This window comes from Phragmites australis, chromosome 24 (genome assembly GCF_958298935.1).
Source record: "Phragmites australis chromosome 24, lpPhrAust1.1, whole genome shotgun sequence".
Classification (NCBI taxonomy): domain Eukaryota; kingdom Viridiplantae; phylum Streptophyta; class Magnoliopsida; order Poales; family Poaceae; genus Phragmites; species Phragmites australis.
The window spans coordinates 1,738,746-1,755,435 of record NC_084944.1 but is presented as its reverse complement, the minus strand read 5'-3'; the positions used below and the strand labels follow the sequence as shown (position 1 = coordinate 1,755,435).

Below are 16,690 nucleotides of genomic sequence, written 5' to 3'. Positions count from 1 at the left end.
TAATTTTTTACCTTCATTTTTTTCTCTCCCGACGATCATAAAACGAATGAAATGATGACCCAGCGCATATTTGTCCATTTCAGAGTTGAGACTGTCATTTACAAAATCATTTGCCATGTGATGCTTATTCTAGTCATGGCTGTACTCAGAGATAAATAAAATGAATTCGGAGATGAGAATCATGATAATGTTTGTTACAAGTATTTCTTAAAATCTTCATTTGCTTCAGCCACTAGATGTTCTTCGCATTAGCAGCAAACATCAGCGTCAATATAGGCTCCCTTGGTTGTGGCAGCAGTGCGCGGTATGAATGTCGGGATATCTGTAGGGAAGGCAGCCACTGGTCAGCCCTGATACATACATAGTGATAGTCGGTGCTAAGTGCTAAGCTTGCCAATCTTGTGTCCCCACATACAAAGTAAAAGCCAACATCATAAATGTTATCTAATTTGTAGTACAGCAGAGAGCATCACTACGCCTTTGTCAAAGACTAAAGGGACCGGCCAGCATCATCCACAGTGCACTTGCTCAGAGCGCAGCACGTATATCCATTAATGACCAGAAGTTGAGAAGGAAATAAGATAGCACTTGTGCTAAGATTTGCTATTGGTGTTAACTTTATTTTAGTAGTAAAATTTATTATTTTTAAATCACTTGACACATATAGAAGGTGCAAGTGATAAAGTAGAAAGGGCTAGAGAGATAATGCTAGATAACTATTCTTATCACCTAACTTAAGGGTAACAGATGTACTGCTTTTAACGCGCGTATGATATACACGGTGGATGATCCGAGAGTGGACGCCATCGCCATCTCCGTCTCGTGAAAGACCAGCATCGAAGTGATCGTTGGTGCTCCGACGAGCTTCTACCTTGCTCTTTTTCGCATTGGCCGGACACGCGTTACGCACCCATCATCGTCTATTCGGCGCAAAAAGAGAGAAGAAAAGTAAATGAAATAATTCCAAGAGCCGTATAGGCTAATTTGCTAAACTAACCCTGCCTTCCCCCACAGAGAATTTCAACGGATTTATTTTTTTTCCCACGAATTTTACTCCATGGATTCTCTGCCACAATACGACCAGAGTTTTTTAAAATAATATTTCAAAAAACGAACAGAGCTTTTAAAATAATATTATTTGATTAGCTAGAAATTTCATATTTAGTTTTTTAATTAAAATTTATAACTATTTTTTAATATCTAAACGAATTTAAATAAAAAATGTTCAGTTGTAAAGTTGTAGATATTATTGATTGGGATGACTTTTCTCCATCTAAAATTATATGAAGAAATATAAATTTTTAAAATATCATAGGACCTGCGTTAGCCAATAACACATAGCTTAGCTGTCGGTACTGAAATACCGACAGATATCTGTCTCTGTGAATATCAGATTCTAATAAAATAATATTATTTTAAAAACGACTACAGGTCGGTAGTTGGTCCCTGGCCCACCTGGAAGGGGCTCCGCACGCGCGGCGCGACGCGAATCCGCGGTACCAAAAGGGAGAACGCGCGCCCGCGCCTGTTTGCTGTTTCGCAGGATCGCGCGGGCCCCGCCCCGGGCATCCATCCCTCCGAGTCTCCAACCGTCTAGGTGCAGAGACTAGACAGGAAGGGGAGGGACTGGCCAGTGGGCCCAACATGCAGCACAAGTACTGGTAGTTTGTCAGGTTTTCAATACACCATTAGTACAGATTCAGTCTATTCAGATGATGAGTAATTTTTAAATTTTACCCACATGAACTCTTACCAAAGAAACGACGGTACTGCCGAGCATAGCATGTGTTGATATTGATACAAACCAGTGGTCGACGCCATTGTCGCAATCGTGAGCACTAACGAGCTCTCCTCCTCCGAGTCGTTGGTTGGTATTACCATATCTCCATCTCAAGTTAGTTTGGCGGGCACTAAACCTCCACTAACTTTTGGAACTGGTGAGAGGTCAATCTCGTCGTCAACTATAACTGTTGCTATATATGATGGTAAGAGAGGTACACATGAAAGGACGATGTGCTAAGTTTGACTCACAGTGAAGGTACTCTTTTTTATAGTTGTTCTGACTCGAGAGCTATTCATGACATTCTGTCTGTTAAGATTCCTATGATGCGCCCTTACTGCCCTCTATCATCCTTCGCGGTTTCTTACCGCGGTGTCTTCAGCGGCTGCAGCTTGGACTCTGATCTAATCCAGCATCACACGAAAGAGCTGCACAAGTACTGGTAGTTTGTTAGGTTTTCAATACACCATTTGTACAGATTCAGTCTATTTAGATGATGAGTAATTTTCAAATTTTACCCACATGAACTCCTACCAAGAAACGACGGTACTGCCGAGCACAGCATGTGTTGATATTGATACAAACCAGTGGTCGACGCCATTGTCGCAATCGTGAGCACTAATGAGCTCTCCTCCTCCGAGTTGTTGGTTGGTATTACCGTATCTCCATCTCAAGTCAGTTTGGCGGGCACTAAACCTCCATTAACTTTTGGAACTGGTGAAGGGTCAATCCCGTCGTCAGCTATAGCTGTTGCTATATATGATGGTAAGAGAGGTACACATGAAAGGACGATGTGCTAGGTTCGACTCACAGTGAAGGTACTCTTTTTGATAGTTGTTCTGACTCGAGAGCCATTCATGACATTCTGTCTATTAAGATTCCTATGATGCGCCCTTATTACCCTCTGTCATCCTTTGCGGTTCCTTACCGCGGTGTCTTCAGCGGCTGTAGCTTGGACTCTGATCTAATCCAGCATAACACGAAAGAGCTCTCTCCTATGTCTCTGACTCCTCTGCCCTCTGACGACTAGTCTGAAACAACTGATAGATCTCATTATGCATGTGCTCTAAGATGTGAAGGTATTGTGTAGTGATGCTACTGTTTATTAAAATACTATAGTACTAAAATCTCATCTATCTGTTTGCGATCGGACAGCTCAAAACTCTGACGTTAAAATCTACGGACGTCCGAGGATCTCAATCCGCGGGCTGCAACGGCTGCCAAAAAGCGGGCGAGCATTTTGCTCGAACACGGCTCGCCCTTGGCTTCCTGTTGACTGTAGCTGGCGTTGCCAAATTTTCTCAGGGCGTGCCAAACTATGGCAATGGACCAAAACTTGTTGGCATACCAATTTTTGGTAAAGGTATGCTACGATAGCAAACCAAACAGCCTCAAAGAGACACAACACACCGAAGGGGCATTTTGGGAAAGCATCCTGCCCGTAAACTTCATATCGTAGTACTATTTTTAATAAAAAATATTACTTTTCTGGTATTACCCATGACAGCCTTTCCTGTCCCACCGGCCACCACTTGATTATTTCTGCACCTTTTTCTCTGTACCATGTATACGTTGCCGCAGCGGATCATATCATACCATAGTCCATCACTGTCAGTGTTGGGTTGCAAATCGAAAGGAACAAATAAATAATGAACTGCAGACATCTCAGTGATTTTTTTTCGAACACTAGTTCATGCAAAAACTGTCGTGGCCACTAACGGCCCCGCAGGTATCCATATGTAGCCGATATTTTTTTTCATGTCAATTTGATATTTGTTTGCCAACGTATTACTCCTTTTAATTAAAATAAATGTCATTTTATATATCGATATGATCTTTAAAATATAAGTTTAATTACCATTTTTTATTATAATATATTTATAAAATATAGTAAAATATATTATTATGAAAATACTTTTTAAAATAAATAAATAAATGTCATTTTCAAATATAAAAAGTAATTTATAGTTAGAGTTTAAAACAGCTAAAACGATATATTTTAGACTAGAAAAAATAATAAAAAAGATGTGCAAGATGCGCATAAAATAAATACAATCTCTGACAAACAACACCAACATCTGCTGCTACTTTCTCTTCCTCGTCCGAATTTGTGTTTGTCCACTGCACAGTTGCGACATCTCCATCTCCAACCCCACCTCCCCCTCTCTCTTGCATCTGCAGCAGTCACTAGGTTAGAGCCATGGAAAGATTAGATTAGATTAGGAGGAGGAATCGATCCCTATCCATCTATTGTCCATGCACCAGTAAACCAAGTAGAAGGTGAAAAAAAGAGGAAGAGAGCCAAGAGAAAATAGGGAGAGAGAGAGAGAGAGAATAGGAAGACATGAGCAGCGGCTGACACCACGGACAGCCGCCTGCACCAGCATCCGCATCCGCATCAGCTGCGACCAAGATCGAAAATAATTAAGAAGATCCGAGACCGAGACCGAGACCGAGTCCGAGGAGAGGGGGGGGGGGGGGGGGTGCGACGAAAATATCGCCGCAGAAAGGAGGCTGTTGACGGCTCGGAAAATTGTTCCCTTTTTCCTGTTTATTCGCCGTAAGTTCTCTTTTCTTGTATGGTCCGTTCTTGGTCGTAGCCTTGCACGATTATGCAGTTACTCCCTGTGTTGTGATTGAATCGTCTGGTTTGATCTGAATTGTATTGGGTCAGTCCTGGCTGGAGGTTCTTGGCGACAAAGATGGCTGCTTTAGTGGATTTGGATCTCAACTGCCGTCCGCCGTCGCCGGAGCCCGCCGCGCCGGAGGAGCCCCCGCTGGCAATGCTCCGTCAAGAGCAGCCCTTCCCTGATGAGGTTTAATCCAGTTCGTTGCTCTACTTTTGGTAGCTAAGTGCCTAAGTAGTGGTTGTTATTCTTCAAGAGGGGACAACTAAAAAAAAAAGAAGGAAAATTTGTTTAGCTGTACAGTTACAGTTGGTTTCGTGTTTACGTTTAAGCTGTAGGATTAGGGTTAAGCGCATTGGGGGATTCGATTGTGAGGCTAGTTTGTTTGGACATGTACATGAATGTGATGTGATATCTTTTTTGCAGATGAAGGACCTGTATGGTTCCTTCTGGAAGCAATCCAGTGGTACACCAAGTAGCCTGCATTCCACTCATGAGCATAAGCTGGTGAGGAAAATAGTTGAGGAATCCAATTCCATAAATTGTTCCTCGTTGTCTTGCTAAATGAATTTTTTTTTATGCAATAGATGAGTTTGGGTGAGAGAAGCAGTTCGAATACACATGTTTCCAGCAACTCTACTAAGCGCAAAACGCACTCCGATGTTATGGAACAGGACTTGGACGTTAGAAGTTCAATCCGGATAAAGCCTAATGTGGATGTGAGGGAGGAGCGCGCTTGTCACAATGTGATTGATTTGGAGAAGCCAGCGACATCCGATGATGTGGTGGAAACTGTTGCTTGCTCTGGTTTCAGCAACCTTGCCAACCACATGGGTAGGTCTCAGGATGGTTCCTGCTGTATTTCGCCGGAGAACAGCTCACTTGCAGAATCTGGTCCGTTGTGTAGAGGACCAAATTCCTCCCATGTGAGCCCTGGTGAGTTCTTGAGTTTTCCTCCTTCAGTTCTCTGTAGTATAACCTTACTTTTTGTGGATGCAACCTTGTTACTTGTTACTAGTTGTTACCAATTATCTAGCACAATATATTTATATGACTATATCCACTGATGTCATACACATGCTCCTATGAGCTGACAGTATATACAATTAATTGCTGCTTGACAAAGAGGACACCACTGTCATATTGTTTGTTTATTATCAACACGAAATTTTTATTAGCTAAATAGCTAAACAATGATATGTCTTTGCTAGCCATTGTCAAGAATACAATTTTGACAGAACCATTGTCATTTGTGTGTGATATTAACCATTTCCCAGTACTGTGCACCTTCCAATTGTATCCATGCTTGCAGCTTAATAACCCCTGCCTTTTCTAGGGAAATTGTGTTGCATGTCAGTTCTGGGCCTATAATGATATGGAGTTAAGTTTAGCGCAAACCAATAGCAGGGATGGTATATTTGTTGCTCTGTTATATCTCTATATGTAATTGCGTCCTAAATAGAAGTTTCTAAACTTTTAGTTTTGTAATTTATGTGAGCTCTAAGCCCTTCCAATTCGAGTGTTCTCATTTTAGCATCATTACCTAATACTAAATATTATCAATTTTACATGACTACAAACACAATGAGCTTGTTAGAAACATTTTCCTGCTTTTATGCTTCTTAGAGTCTGTTGTATGATGTTTTATTTATTGCAATCTGATCAATAATCCCACAAGATGACTTGATTGTGTAGCATTTGCTTGACTATTCTAGTCTTATGCTTTTTCAGGTTCAGTTGGATCTAGTGAGACTCCAGACTGCCAATCCCCTATCAAACCAAGTAATACTGAATCAAGACACTCACTTATCGACCTGAATGAACCTCAAGAAGAAAGCCTTCATGTTTTCTGTATGCCTTCTCAAGAAATGTATTCTCCTTCGTTTCATTCTTCCTCACCATATCCTGGAGATTTTTCGAAAATCTCCAGACAAGTTTTCCGAAAAGAATGTGGCTCTAGTATCCAATCACTGAAAGAATCTTCCATCACGATGATTGCGCCCAGCTCTGCTGCAGAAGGTTCAACGGACGTGACAGCCGTATGCTCAATTCAACGGAAAGGCCTTATTGACCTAAACGTGCCGCTTGAAAGCATTGATATGCCGTCAGAAATAATCAGCAATTGCAGGGATAAGGCTGCAACTAATGATGGAAGTAAAGCAACTGTATCCTATCATTTGTACTCCAAGATAAACAGCCTCCAAGCAGAAACTCTCAGGGAACAAATGATTGTCGTTAACGATCATATGTTGGCAAGAAAGGATGAGAATAACATGCTTCTCCCGGTCTCAGCAACTAATGGTATCAATAAGGCTCAGTCCGAACTTTTGATTCCCGTAACTCTTGTTAATGATCACGTCCATCCAAGACTTGGAGCATCCTATGATGAACCATCAAATTCTCAGGTGACTGTTAGCATGCTTCATGCTGAGGCAGAATGTTATGACAAAGCTGCTTCAACTGCAGCTGAAACACTTCTTTCCATTTTTTCGCATAATTCTGCATGCGCTGCAGATTGCCCAGGAAGCAATGGTCAGATATTAGCTCAGGATGGAAATGACGAGCCTAAGTGTTTGTTGGATTCTTTTGAAAAAATCGTGCTGAATCTAGAGGAGGTCAGAGATGACAGGCAATCCATCCCTGTGATACCGCCCAATAAGGATGGACCATCCTGTGGGATCAAGCTAAAGAGAGGAAGAGGGATGAGAAATTTTCAGAGGGAGATAATACCTGGACTTGTTTCTCTAGCGAGGCAGGAGATATGTGATGACTTAGATGCTATGGGTTACGAGCCCAAGAAGACTCGATCTAGGAAAACCCGCAGGGGTCCAGGTTCATCTTCATCTCGATCAAGGCCGCGCAAGCGTGGCTCTGCTGCCAGGAACTGACGACCAAGAGCATCAGCATTCCATGACAGGGTGCCAGAAGACAGGCAATTCAGAACATGAGAGCTCATTCGAACCATGTGAATATTCATGTGTATTGAGCCTAGTTTCAAACTCGGTTTGTAACTGGATATTCAGTTGGGAATATTCTTTTCTTTCCTTCTTTCCTCCCTCGGTCTCTTTGAAGTGATCAGGCTGTTAGATTGGAGCTTTTTTTCTTGTTTATATTTTACTAATGAAGGCATAATCATAGTGTCGTAATGGTCAGTCTCAAAAGCTAGCCTTTTCTACCTAGATCAGAGAGTCCTGGAAGGCTAGATGTTTGTATTCTGGTGATAAAATAGCAAATTCTCTTGAATTATACCTTGGATTAGTGAGAATAGTACTTCCCTTGGTCAAATCTTTTGTCGCCTCTTGACTCTTGGTTTACTGCATCTCTGCAGCAGCCCTCACTTCTCATCAGGTGATTGGATCGCTGCCGTGTGAATCAAAGAAATGATGTCTGTTAGTACATCTTACAACCATCGAGCGGTCCTAATGGTCCCAGATTTGCTGTCATTTGCAAAGCATTAACATCTCCATGCAAAATTTCACCCGAAAAGGGCCTTGATTCCTTCTCCATGTCGCTTGATCATGAGGCGTCGCCATTGGTGAGCAAGAGGCCATGTGGAAGTACAGGGAGGATCATAATGCCCGGCGTCACGAGGCACCAGATCGATGCCTAGCTCCATGAGAGTAATGCATCTACTGAGACTGAAATTTATTGTGCGTCCAGTTATTTAACATCATGAACTCGAGTTCAGTCCACTCAGTCATGGCAAGGTAATGAAGTGACCCCAGAAACCTACTGCTCCTACAGTGCTATGTGCATCTCCAATGTCCAATAATCCAAGCTGCTGCATGAAGTGCTTTTCTGAATGGCTTGAGCTTCCTTGAGTGAACCGGTCGACGCATGAGCTTAGTCTTCCTCGAGCGAATTGGTGCATGAAACTCAATACACGCTACACGTAGACATGTACTGCATGGCAAGTGTAGCATTAGTGTGCATTGGGAGGAAGAGACATCATGTACTGTGGGAGAAGACCTAAGAGCTAAGTTCTTACCATGACATGATGTAGTTGTTGGTAGAGTACACTTTTATGACCCTTGCATTGGCCATGTCTTGCAATAAAGAGAGGACATGGTCGGTGGCAAAGCCAAGCGCTCGCGCACACCCAGCATCATTGCCCACTAGATTTACTACCCTCGGCAGAGGGACATGCATGGCTCCCCACGATCATCAGAGATTCAGAGCTAGCACCAGTCAAGGGAACTTGACAAGACCGAACATAAATTTATCATCGCTTACCATGCATTCAGAGATGTGCTCTGTGGTGTACTGAAAGGCAGGCAAGTTATACCTGTGCAGGTACACGGTTTTTCATCAGTTCATCACTTCGGCCTGTGCCAGGAACAGTAGAAGTGTGATGAGATCAGAGGAGGGATTACTAGCGTGGGCTCCAGGCTCCAGAGAGAGGCTTGGGTACTGGAAGAGGCACTTGTGAAGCTCAGTGCTTCTGTTTGACTGACCACATGAGGATGTGCCGTAACCGTCCAGGAGTAGACTGGTACGGCACTACGGCCTCATCTGCATCTTTGAAGGGTGGTCAAATCTATGGTACTTAGTACTGACAGTTAATTATTCAGTTAACAGCATTGGTATCACCTGGAAGCATGAATGCATGATTGAACAGCTGAGACGATAAAGATGCACATGCACGGTGATCAGCATTGCATGTTGTGGTGTTCCCAACCGGGTAGCCGGTGGCCCGGTGCAGAAGAATCAGATAAAGAGAGTAAATGTAAGTAGTGTCGCTGCTCACTAGCTTCGATGGATTCTATCATGACTTAATACTGAGGAACTCCTACTGAATCATTCATTTGTTCAGTCTAGTATTTTGTGAGTGTCAGTGGGCCTTTCTCAAGTATTTCCAAAGAGCTTTCTGTCTTGGGGAAATGCTGCAATGCAAGTTCAGAACAGGGGATTCAGCCCACCTGGTTGTGGTGAGAATGTTAGATCACGACGAACAGATACTGGTGGATGTAGCAAGTAAAGGTAGCGCAGTGATTCAAACCAGAAATTCCATGTCCAGAATTTGAGGCGAGAACAGGAGAAAATACCTGTCACTACGGCACTACCTATGCGATGCGATGTCTAACCAATGATCCACGCTTACAGTGACTGATTACCTGGAAGTGGGGAATAATAGCTTGGATTATTCAGCGAGTCTGGGGCTACATCTCTCACTCAAATCTATCTATACAACAAACCCTAATATAGGCCGGTACAATACATATTCTAACATCCTCTCGTAGTGTCAACTGGGAGCATCGTGGTTGTTGAGACTGAAGCGGAAGTTTTGGAACACCACGGTTGGCAAACCCTTGGTAGAGATGTCCGCGTACTGAAGTGTCGTTGGAACATGTAGAACCCGGACGTGTCCCAGCGCCACCCATTCATGAACGAAGTGCAAGTCTATCTCCACGTATTTGGTCTGTTGATGCTAGACCGGGTTGGTGGAGAGGTACACCGCACTGATGTTGTCGTAGTAGATGACTGTGGCCTTAGTCAACGGGCGTCGGAGCTCGACGAGGAGTTGACCAGCAACTGGCAAGCTTCGGCAACGGTGTTGGTGACGGCTTAGTACTTAGCTTCAGCACTAGATCAGGACACGGTGTGCTAGCGCTTGGAGGACCAGGAGATCAAGTTGTCGCTGAGGAAGACGCAGTAGCCTAAGGTAGACTTGCGGGTGCCTAGACAACTCGCCCAGTTCGCATCGGAGTAGACGGCGAGGTTGTGAGAGGAGCTGCAAGAGAGCTGTAGACTGTGGCGCAGTATCCCCTTGACATACCGCAAGATCCGCTTGATCAACTGGAAGTGTTTATCTCGCAGATCATGCATGTAGAGGCAGATCTGCTGAACCACATGCGTAATGTTGGGACGGGTGAATGTGAGGTACTGGAGGGCACCTGCAAGACTCCTTTATCGTGTTGGGTTGGAGACGAGGACGCCTACTTCTACGGGGAGCTTGTAGCGTGCTTCAATCGACGTGGCGTAAGGGGTTACATGTAAACATGTTGGCCCGTTGGAAGATTTTCGTGGCGCATTTCTCTTGGGAGAGAAAAAGACCATGAGAATCCCGATGCATAGAGATGCCAAGGAAGTAGTGGAGGTCACCCAAGTCCTTCATGGAGACTCGTTGCGGAGAGCGACGATGAGTCGCTGAAGCAGAGTTGTAGTGGACGCCATGAGAATGATATTGTTGACGTACAACAGGAGGTAGGTGATGTCGGTGCCACAGTTGTAGACCAAGAGAGAGGAGTCTGTCTTGCATCCACGAAAGCCAATGGAGACAACAAAGCTCTGGAAGCGGCTGTACCAAGCGTGAGGAGCTTGCTTTAGGCTGTAGAGCGATCTGTTGAGCTGGCAGACGTGATTCGGCTTGTCAGCATTAATGAAGCTGGAAGGCTGCTAGCAGAAGACGTCTCCTCAAGCTTGCCGTTGAGGAAGGCATTCTTGATGTCGAGCTGGTGAATAGGCCAGCTGCTACAGATGGCGAGGGAGAGCACCATATGTATGGTGGTTGGCTTGACAACAGAGTTGAAGGTCTCGTTATAGTCGATATGGGCTACTAGGAGAAGCCACGTAGAACTTAACGTGCCTTGTAGCATGCAAGGGAGTTGCTGGAGTTGTACTTGTAGCGGAATATCCACTTGCTAGAGACGATGTTGGAGCGCGATGGAAGATGCACAAGATCCTAGGTGTTGTTGGTAGAGTGGATGGTGAATTCGTCGATCATTGTGTCGCGCCCATTAAGATCTTTGAGAGCATCGCAATACGTCTTTAGGATGGGGGACATGGAGGTAACAGTGGCATTGAGGTCGAACAACTATTGTGGTATGCGGATGTCATCCTTGCCGCGCGTTACCATGGGGTGGCTGCCCTTGCTTGCTGTTGAGGTTGTGGTGCTAGCTGTTGCTGCTGCAGTACCCGAGTCGGCCAGCACCTGGCTAGCTGTGCCTGAGATGATTGAGGCAGAGCCAACTGTGCCCAGGCTGACTAGCCTCAAGCCGCTCTGGATGGGGGAGCCTACCTCGCATGGGCCGAGCATACCCGTGCCAACCACCGAAGTCATCGTGTTGAGTGTCGCTGGTGGGCTGACCAGGGCATCACCCAGGCCTATGTCGAGCACCACCGGGGTGCTGGCTAGTGCAGCGCCCAAACTAGCCAATCCTCGAGCCACATCAGGTGGGGGAGGCTAACGTGCCTTCACGAGACGGACCCGAGAATGGTGCGCCACCCAAATCTGTCATCGTTGCCTGCTCGCCGTGCATACAGGTAACCATGGCCACCGCTGCTAGGCACGGTTGGTGATTGTACACAAAGAGGGGTGGCACATTTGGTGTTGTGCCACCACCGGCCGTCGTGGAGCCGCCGTGCTGCCGGTGACCTCTATGCTATAGTGCGCACTAGCGCCCACGGGTGTCGTAGCCTGGCGTGGCCTACGATTGTAGATGCGAAGAGATGGTGTGTTAGGGGCTGCGCCATGGTTGGCGTCGACCATGTTGTTGGTCGAGGCAGAGGTTGCACGGACTGAGGAGGGGCCAGAGCTAACTGCTGCTGGTATATCATTTGCATCAAAGATGTTATATGTGCGGGGCGATGATGGTGTGCACGATGCAAAGGGAAAAAACATTTCATCAAAAACCACATGACATGATATGATGATTCAATTAGTAGCTAGGTCAAGACAACGATATCCCTTGTGGTTCTTCGGCTAACCAAGAAAGACACACGCGATGGAGCGAGGATCCAATTTTTGTGAGTCATGGCGGCGGAGAGATTGGGGTAACAGAGACATCCGAAGATGTGAATGTGGATGTAAGTGGCAGGATGGCTGAACAGGGCCTGGTATGGTGTAGTGGAAGGAAGCTTCTTGATGGGTCATTAGTTAAGAAGATAGGTGGTGGTGTGAAGCGCCTCGACCAAGTAAGCTGGAGGCATGAAAGCTTGGAAAAGCAGTGAGCGAAGAACATTATTTATGGTGCGGACGGCACACTCAGCTTTACCGTTCTGTTGGGACGTGTAGGGGCACGAGAGACGCATGTGGATGCCATGGGCAAGGAAGAAGGCACGAGTGGTATGGTTGTTAAACTCTCGGCCATTGTCACATCGGAGGTTCTAAATTGTGCTGTGAAACTAGTTAATGACATAGGCATGAAAATTGGATATAGCAGGCAGAGCAACAGATTTTAACTTGAGAGGGAAAACCCAATAATAGTATGAAAAATCATCAAGCATCACTAAATAATATTTGTATCCAGAAATACTGGGTACATGAGATGTCCATAGATCACAATGAAGAAGCTCAAATGGGCGACTAGTGCTAGAAACAGAAGCGAAAAATGGGAGACAAACATGTCGCTCAAGCTGGCATGCATGACATAGGGATTGTGCCGATTTATTTATGGTGATGGAGATGGTGTTGTTGGCGCGAAGACTGGTGAGGGTCTGAATGCCGAGATGACCCAAGTGTTGGTGTCACGTGGTGGTGGAGGGAGCAATGAAGGCATGATGGTGATGAAAAGGCTGTGCAAAAAATAGGTACAGGTCGCCGGAGCTATTGCACTTGAGAATCGCACTCTTGGTGTGGAGATCCTTCACAGAGAGGCCAAATGGGTCAAATTTGATAGAACAAAGATTATCAGTGGTTAATTACAAGTTGAAATAAGATTGAGGGAAACCAGAACATGAAAGAGAGTAAGTGGTCTGGCAGCGTGAAAATCAGCACACCCGTAGGCCATGATAGGAAGAACAGAGCCATCACCGATGATGACATGTGTTATGGTTTTAGGAGCGGGAGAAAGGTGGGTGAGGTTACCTGGGTTGGCAGACATGTGGGAAGATGCACCCGAGTCCATGAACCAATGTGCTTGATGTTGCATCAACATGGCGTTTAGGATCTAGATGAGGAATGTTTGATCCCATGACAGAACATGGGCAATCGAGACGTCGTACGAGGTCAGTGCAGTGAAGGCGTGATGAGCGTTTGGTGTTGAAGGCCGTGTACCGAGTATCCAGGTGGCATGATGCCCTAGGGCTAGGGGAAACGGGGTGCGGCACCCCTGCGCCGCCACCACAGGTGCCGCCACAATGGTTCTTGCCCTTGTTCTTCTTACCACCATTTCCGCTGGAGGAGGCGGTGCTGGTGGTCTTGATGATTGCGTCGTAGCTAGTCGAATGGTCGGAGGAGCTGTTGCTGACTTGTTTGGTACTAGTGGCGGCCACTAGTGCCATAGAAGAGCTAAGCGTCGTGATTTTGAGGTCGGCCTCCTCGAGAATGAGGGAGCGGGTGTCGAGGAACCCTGGGAACGATGTCTTGGTCTTGATGACAGTGGTGATGTTGTGGAATGGTCCAGACAGACTGCGTAACATGGTGAAGATAAGAGTGTCCTCAGACACAAGTTGCCCGAGGTCGGCGAGGGCGTCGGCAAAGGACTTCAAACACTGGAAGTAGGTGAGGATGGCCTTATCGCACTGAGCGAAGTTGTGGAACTCATTTTCGAGGGAGAGGGCACATGCTGTCATGTTGTCGCAAAACAGTCCCTCCAGATTGGTCGAGACAGCACGCACAGAAGCGTTGGGCGTGAGGAGGAGGGAGAGGACGGTGTAGTCCATGGCCTCTCAGTTGGAGATGGCATCATTGGTTCCTGTCTTGGTGTTCGGCTTGAGGGTGGTGCCATTGAGCCATCATGTTAGTTCAAGAGAGAAGGGAATGTGCGTATGAACACGGATGGCGAAGAGCATGTAAGCGGCGGAGTTGGTGGCCATGGCTGCAACAGCACGCGCTTAGGGGGAGGTGGCACGCAGGAGAAGGGATCAGATTAGACTGATACCATAAAAGGTTGGAAGTAAAGAATAATCTCAAGCTTGGATTATTCAAAGGCCCTGAGGAGCTATATAATGTACAAATATTATCATATCTTTAAGTCAAATATATCTTTATCTTTAAGTCAAATCTATCTATAAAAAAATCCTAATCGATAGGGGGCGCACAGCCTCGTGGCCGTACGGCTGCCGTAGGCCGGCCGGCATAGCCGGCATAATACATATTCTAACAGTGACAGTGGTCCATTGCACTCTGACGGTCTCACTCTCCTCTGGTTGGGTGCTGTCACAAGAGACATTGTAACATGCCAATAGCCCAGCCCTCCTGAGCAGCAGTATATGCAAGATCCAAGAGGCAGCCAGAGAAATGTTACTCGACATCCGGATGGGGCCTGTCTGTCGGCCAGACGTATGCTATGTGATAATAGCAGCAGTGATATCTATGTACCCAATTATTTTTGAAAGAAATAACCAATAATATAATTACAAAGCCAATTGCTGACGGGTCATGATCGAACAGAGAGATATGAAGTAGTAGGGTTTTCTCTTCTTCTTCCCTTCCTCCTCTCTTTTTTTCTTCCTTCTCTTTCTCTTTTTCTTCCTCTTCCATATCTAAAAATTAAAGGGGGTTTTGGCTCCCAAATGCTCCTATGGATTCGCCGCTGGATGGAGACAAGCAGCTAGCCCAGGAGATGCAGGTTTCTGATGGAAAAAAATCTTGGTTCAGCATTACAATGGTCTCTAATTTGTGCACCAGGAATTAGTGTCCAAAGCTGTCGACTTCTGGTCGGCATGTCTGATCTTCTGCTTTTCTGGATACCATGCGTGCACTAAACATGTTGAAGTCTCAGAGCTGAACGTGTGTGTTCATGTCATGGAAAATAATCACTTCAGATAATTCAGCAAGCGTTGTTTCTGAACGCAGGAAGCAGAATTACTGACTCTATGCAAGTGTATGATCCGTACACAAGGGGATATAAAGGGTATGTTCGATGTGTGCCCAAATGAAGCACATGAAAGGCAGATGGGTTTCCATCGTCTCATCCCACAGACTGACTTGGGGTTGGTTGACTAGTGGCTCCCGACACGTAAGCGATTCCCGAAGGACTTTAGGCGTGGTTTTGATTCCATCTTCATTCTGGGCTGCTGTTCCCTTTGGAAGGAGCGAAACCACAAGGTTTTTTATCGCAAAGCAGCATTTGCCGGTGATATGTACAGAGCAATCCGGGATGAGGGGTGGTGTTGGGTGCAATCCAGCAACATGCGTCTTATCGATTTTTTCAGGGTAGTGATCGCCATGTTTTGCTTTCTTTCATGTTGTTGCTTCACAGTTTTTTTTACTTTTAGGTCGCATATTTGTAATCGTATAACACCATGACAATAAAGCCAGCTGCTACAACAAGCTATGGTGCAGTGGCAAGATTGCGTGTATTTTCTTTCTTTTCCTTCTAATGAAACAACATGTTCAGACGCACGTTCTACAAAAAGGCAGAGACTGAATTCTCCATGAGGATTGTCTTGTCATAAAATCAAGCAGGCAAATAGACTGCATCACTGCAGGATGCACTGTCGTTTCACAAGAAACTTTGGACCCAAGCAAGCAAGAGTTTGTTCACCGCCGCTCCTAAATCCAAACTGAAAATGTGTCCTAGTTCTTTCTACCTCGCATTTACTTCACATTAACATCCTGGCTACCTTGCAGTTGCCACCAAACAAAAAAAAAACATCTCACAATATTCAATGAAAACGCCATTGAAATACAAGCAGTAGTTATGTAGTGGTGGTTTGCAGAGAAAGTGAACACATGCTGAACATGAACTAGAGCAAGGCACCGCAATTTCTCTCACAAAAAGAGGAAACAGCAACCTCTTAGCAAGGACACTGAAGGAGAGAGAGAGAGAGAGAGAGAGAGAGAGAGAGAGAGAGAGAGAGAGAGAGAGAGAGCATGCAAAGCATGGGAGTGAGCTAGCAAGACAGCACAATGGTTGAACGGCAAGGGTCCAAGAAGCCAGCATCCAACACCCACGCTTTTGCTGCGAACCAAACCCCCAAGGACACGGTCCCAGCAAACCCTGTCTCCGCCTTCTGAAGATGTCGCCAACTTCCTTTTATTCCCAACCTGCCAAATCCTTGTCATGGAAACCTCTTCACGCTGCTAACAATCGAGAAGAAAACAAACCAGTGGCAATGGCGACCGGCTAGAGAGGGAAGAAGACACGGGCGCTGAGCCAAAAACGCTTTAAACCTGCGGCGACAAATCTCTGTGCTGGAAAGTGGAAAAGAACCGTTAATTTTGCTTTCACGGGAAGCCGTCGCCGTCCGAGCGATCTCGACCGTGCGCCGAGAAACATGAACGGCCAAGACTTGCGAGGTGTCTTGGTGCTTTGGTGTTCTGGTGTCTCTGCAGAACAGAGGCAAAGAAGGCGAAGGTACATATTGCATGTAGTGAATCAGAGAAGAAGGAGACGGG

The 16,690-nt window shown here is 45.7% G+C and overlaps 1 protein-coding gene across 2 annotated transcripts; it reads left to right on the top strand.

The window, feature by feature from the left end:
- Positions 1–3,855: 3,855 nt before the first annotated feature.
- Positions 3,856–7,672, top strand: LOC133907504 (uncharacterized). 2 transcript variants are annotated; one of them, XM_062349557.1, is made up of 5 exons: positions 3,856–4,340; positions 4,455–4,596; positions 4,834–4,914; positions 5,082–5,343; positions 6,139–7,672. In XM_062349557.1, exons 2-5 carry the CDS (start codon positions 4,483–4,485, stop codon positions 7,293–7,295), a joined length of 1,614 nt encoding a protein of 537 aa, XP_062205541.1. In that variant the 5' UTR covers positions 3,856–4,340; positions 4,455–4,482; the 3' UTR covers positions 7,296–7,672. The 2 variants fall into 2 exon arrangements, with proteins under 2 accessions (XP_062205541.1, XP_062205540.1); XM_062349556.1 differs by having other exon boundaries at positions 4,995–5,343.
- Positions 7,673–16,690: the final 9,018 nt, after the last annotated feature.

Coding starts and splice junctions, on each gene's coding strand:
- LOC133907504 (XM_062349556.1), top strand. CDS start 4,483: ATGGCTGCTTTAGTGGATTTGGATCTCAACTGCCGTCCGCCGTCGCCG. Junction 4,597..4,833: donor AGCAGCCCTTCCCTGATGAG/GTTTAATCCAGT, acceptor TCTTTTTTGCAG/ATGAAGGACCTGTATGGTTC. Junction 5,344..6,138: donor TTCCTCCCATGTGAGCCCTG/GTGAGTTCTTGA, acceptor ATGCTTTTTCAG/GTTCAGTTGGATCTAGTGAG.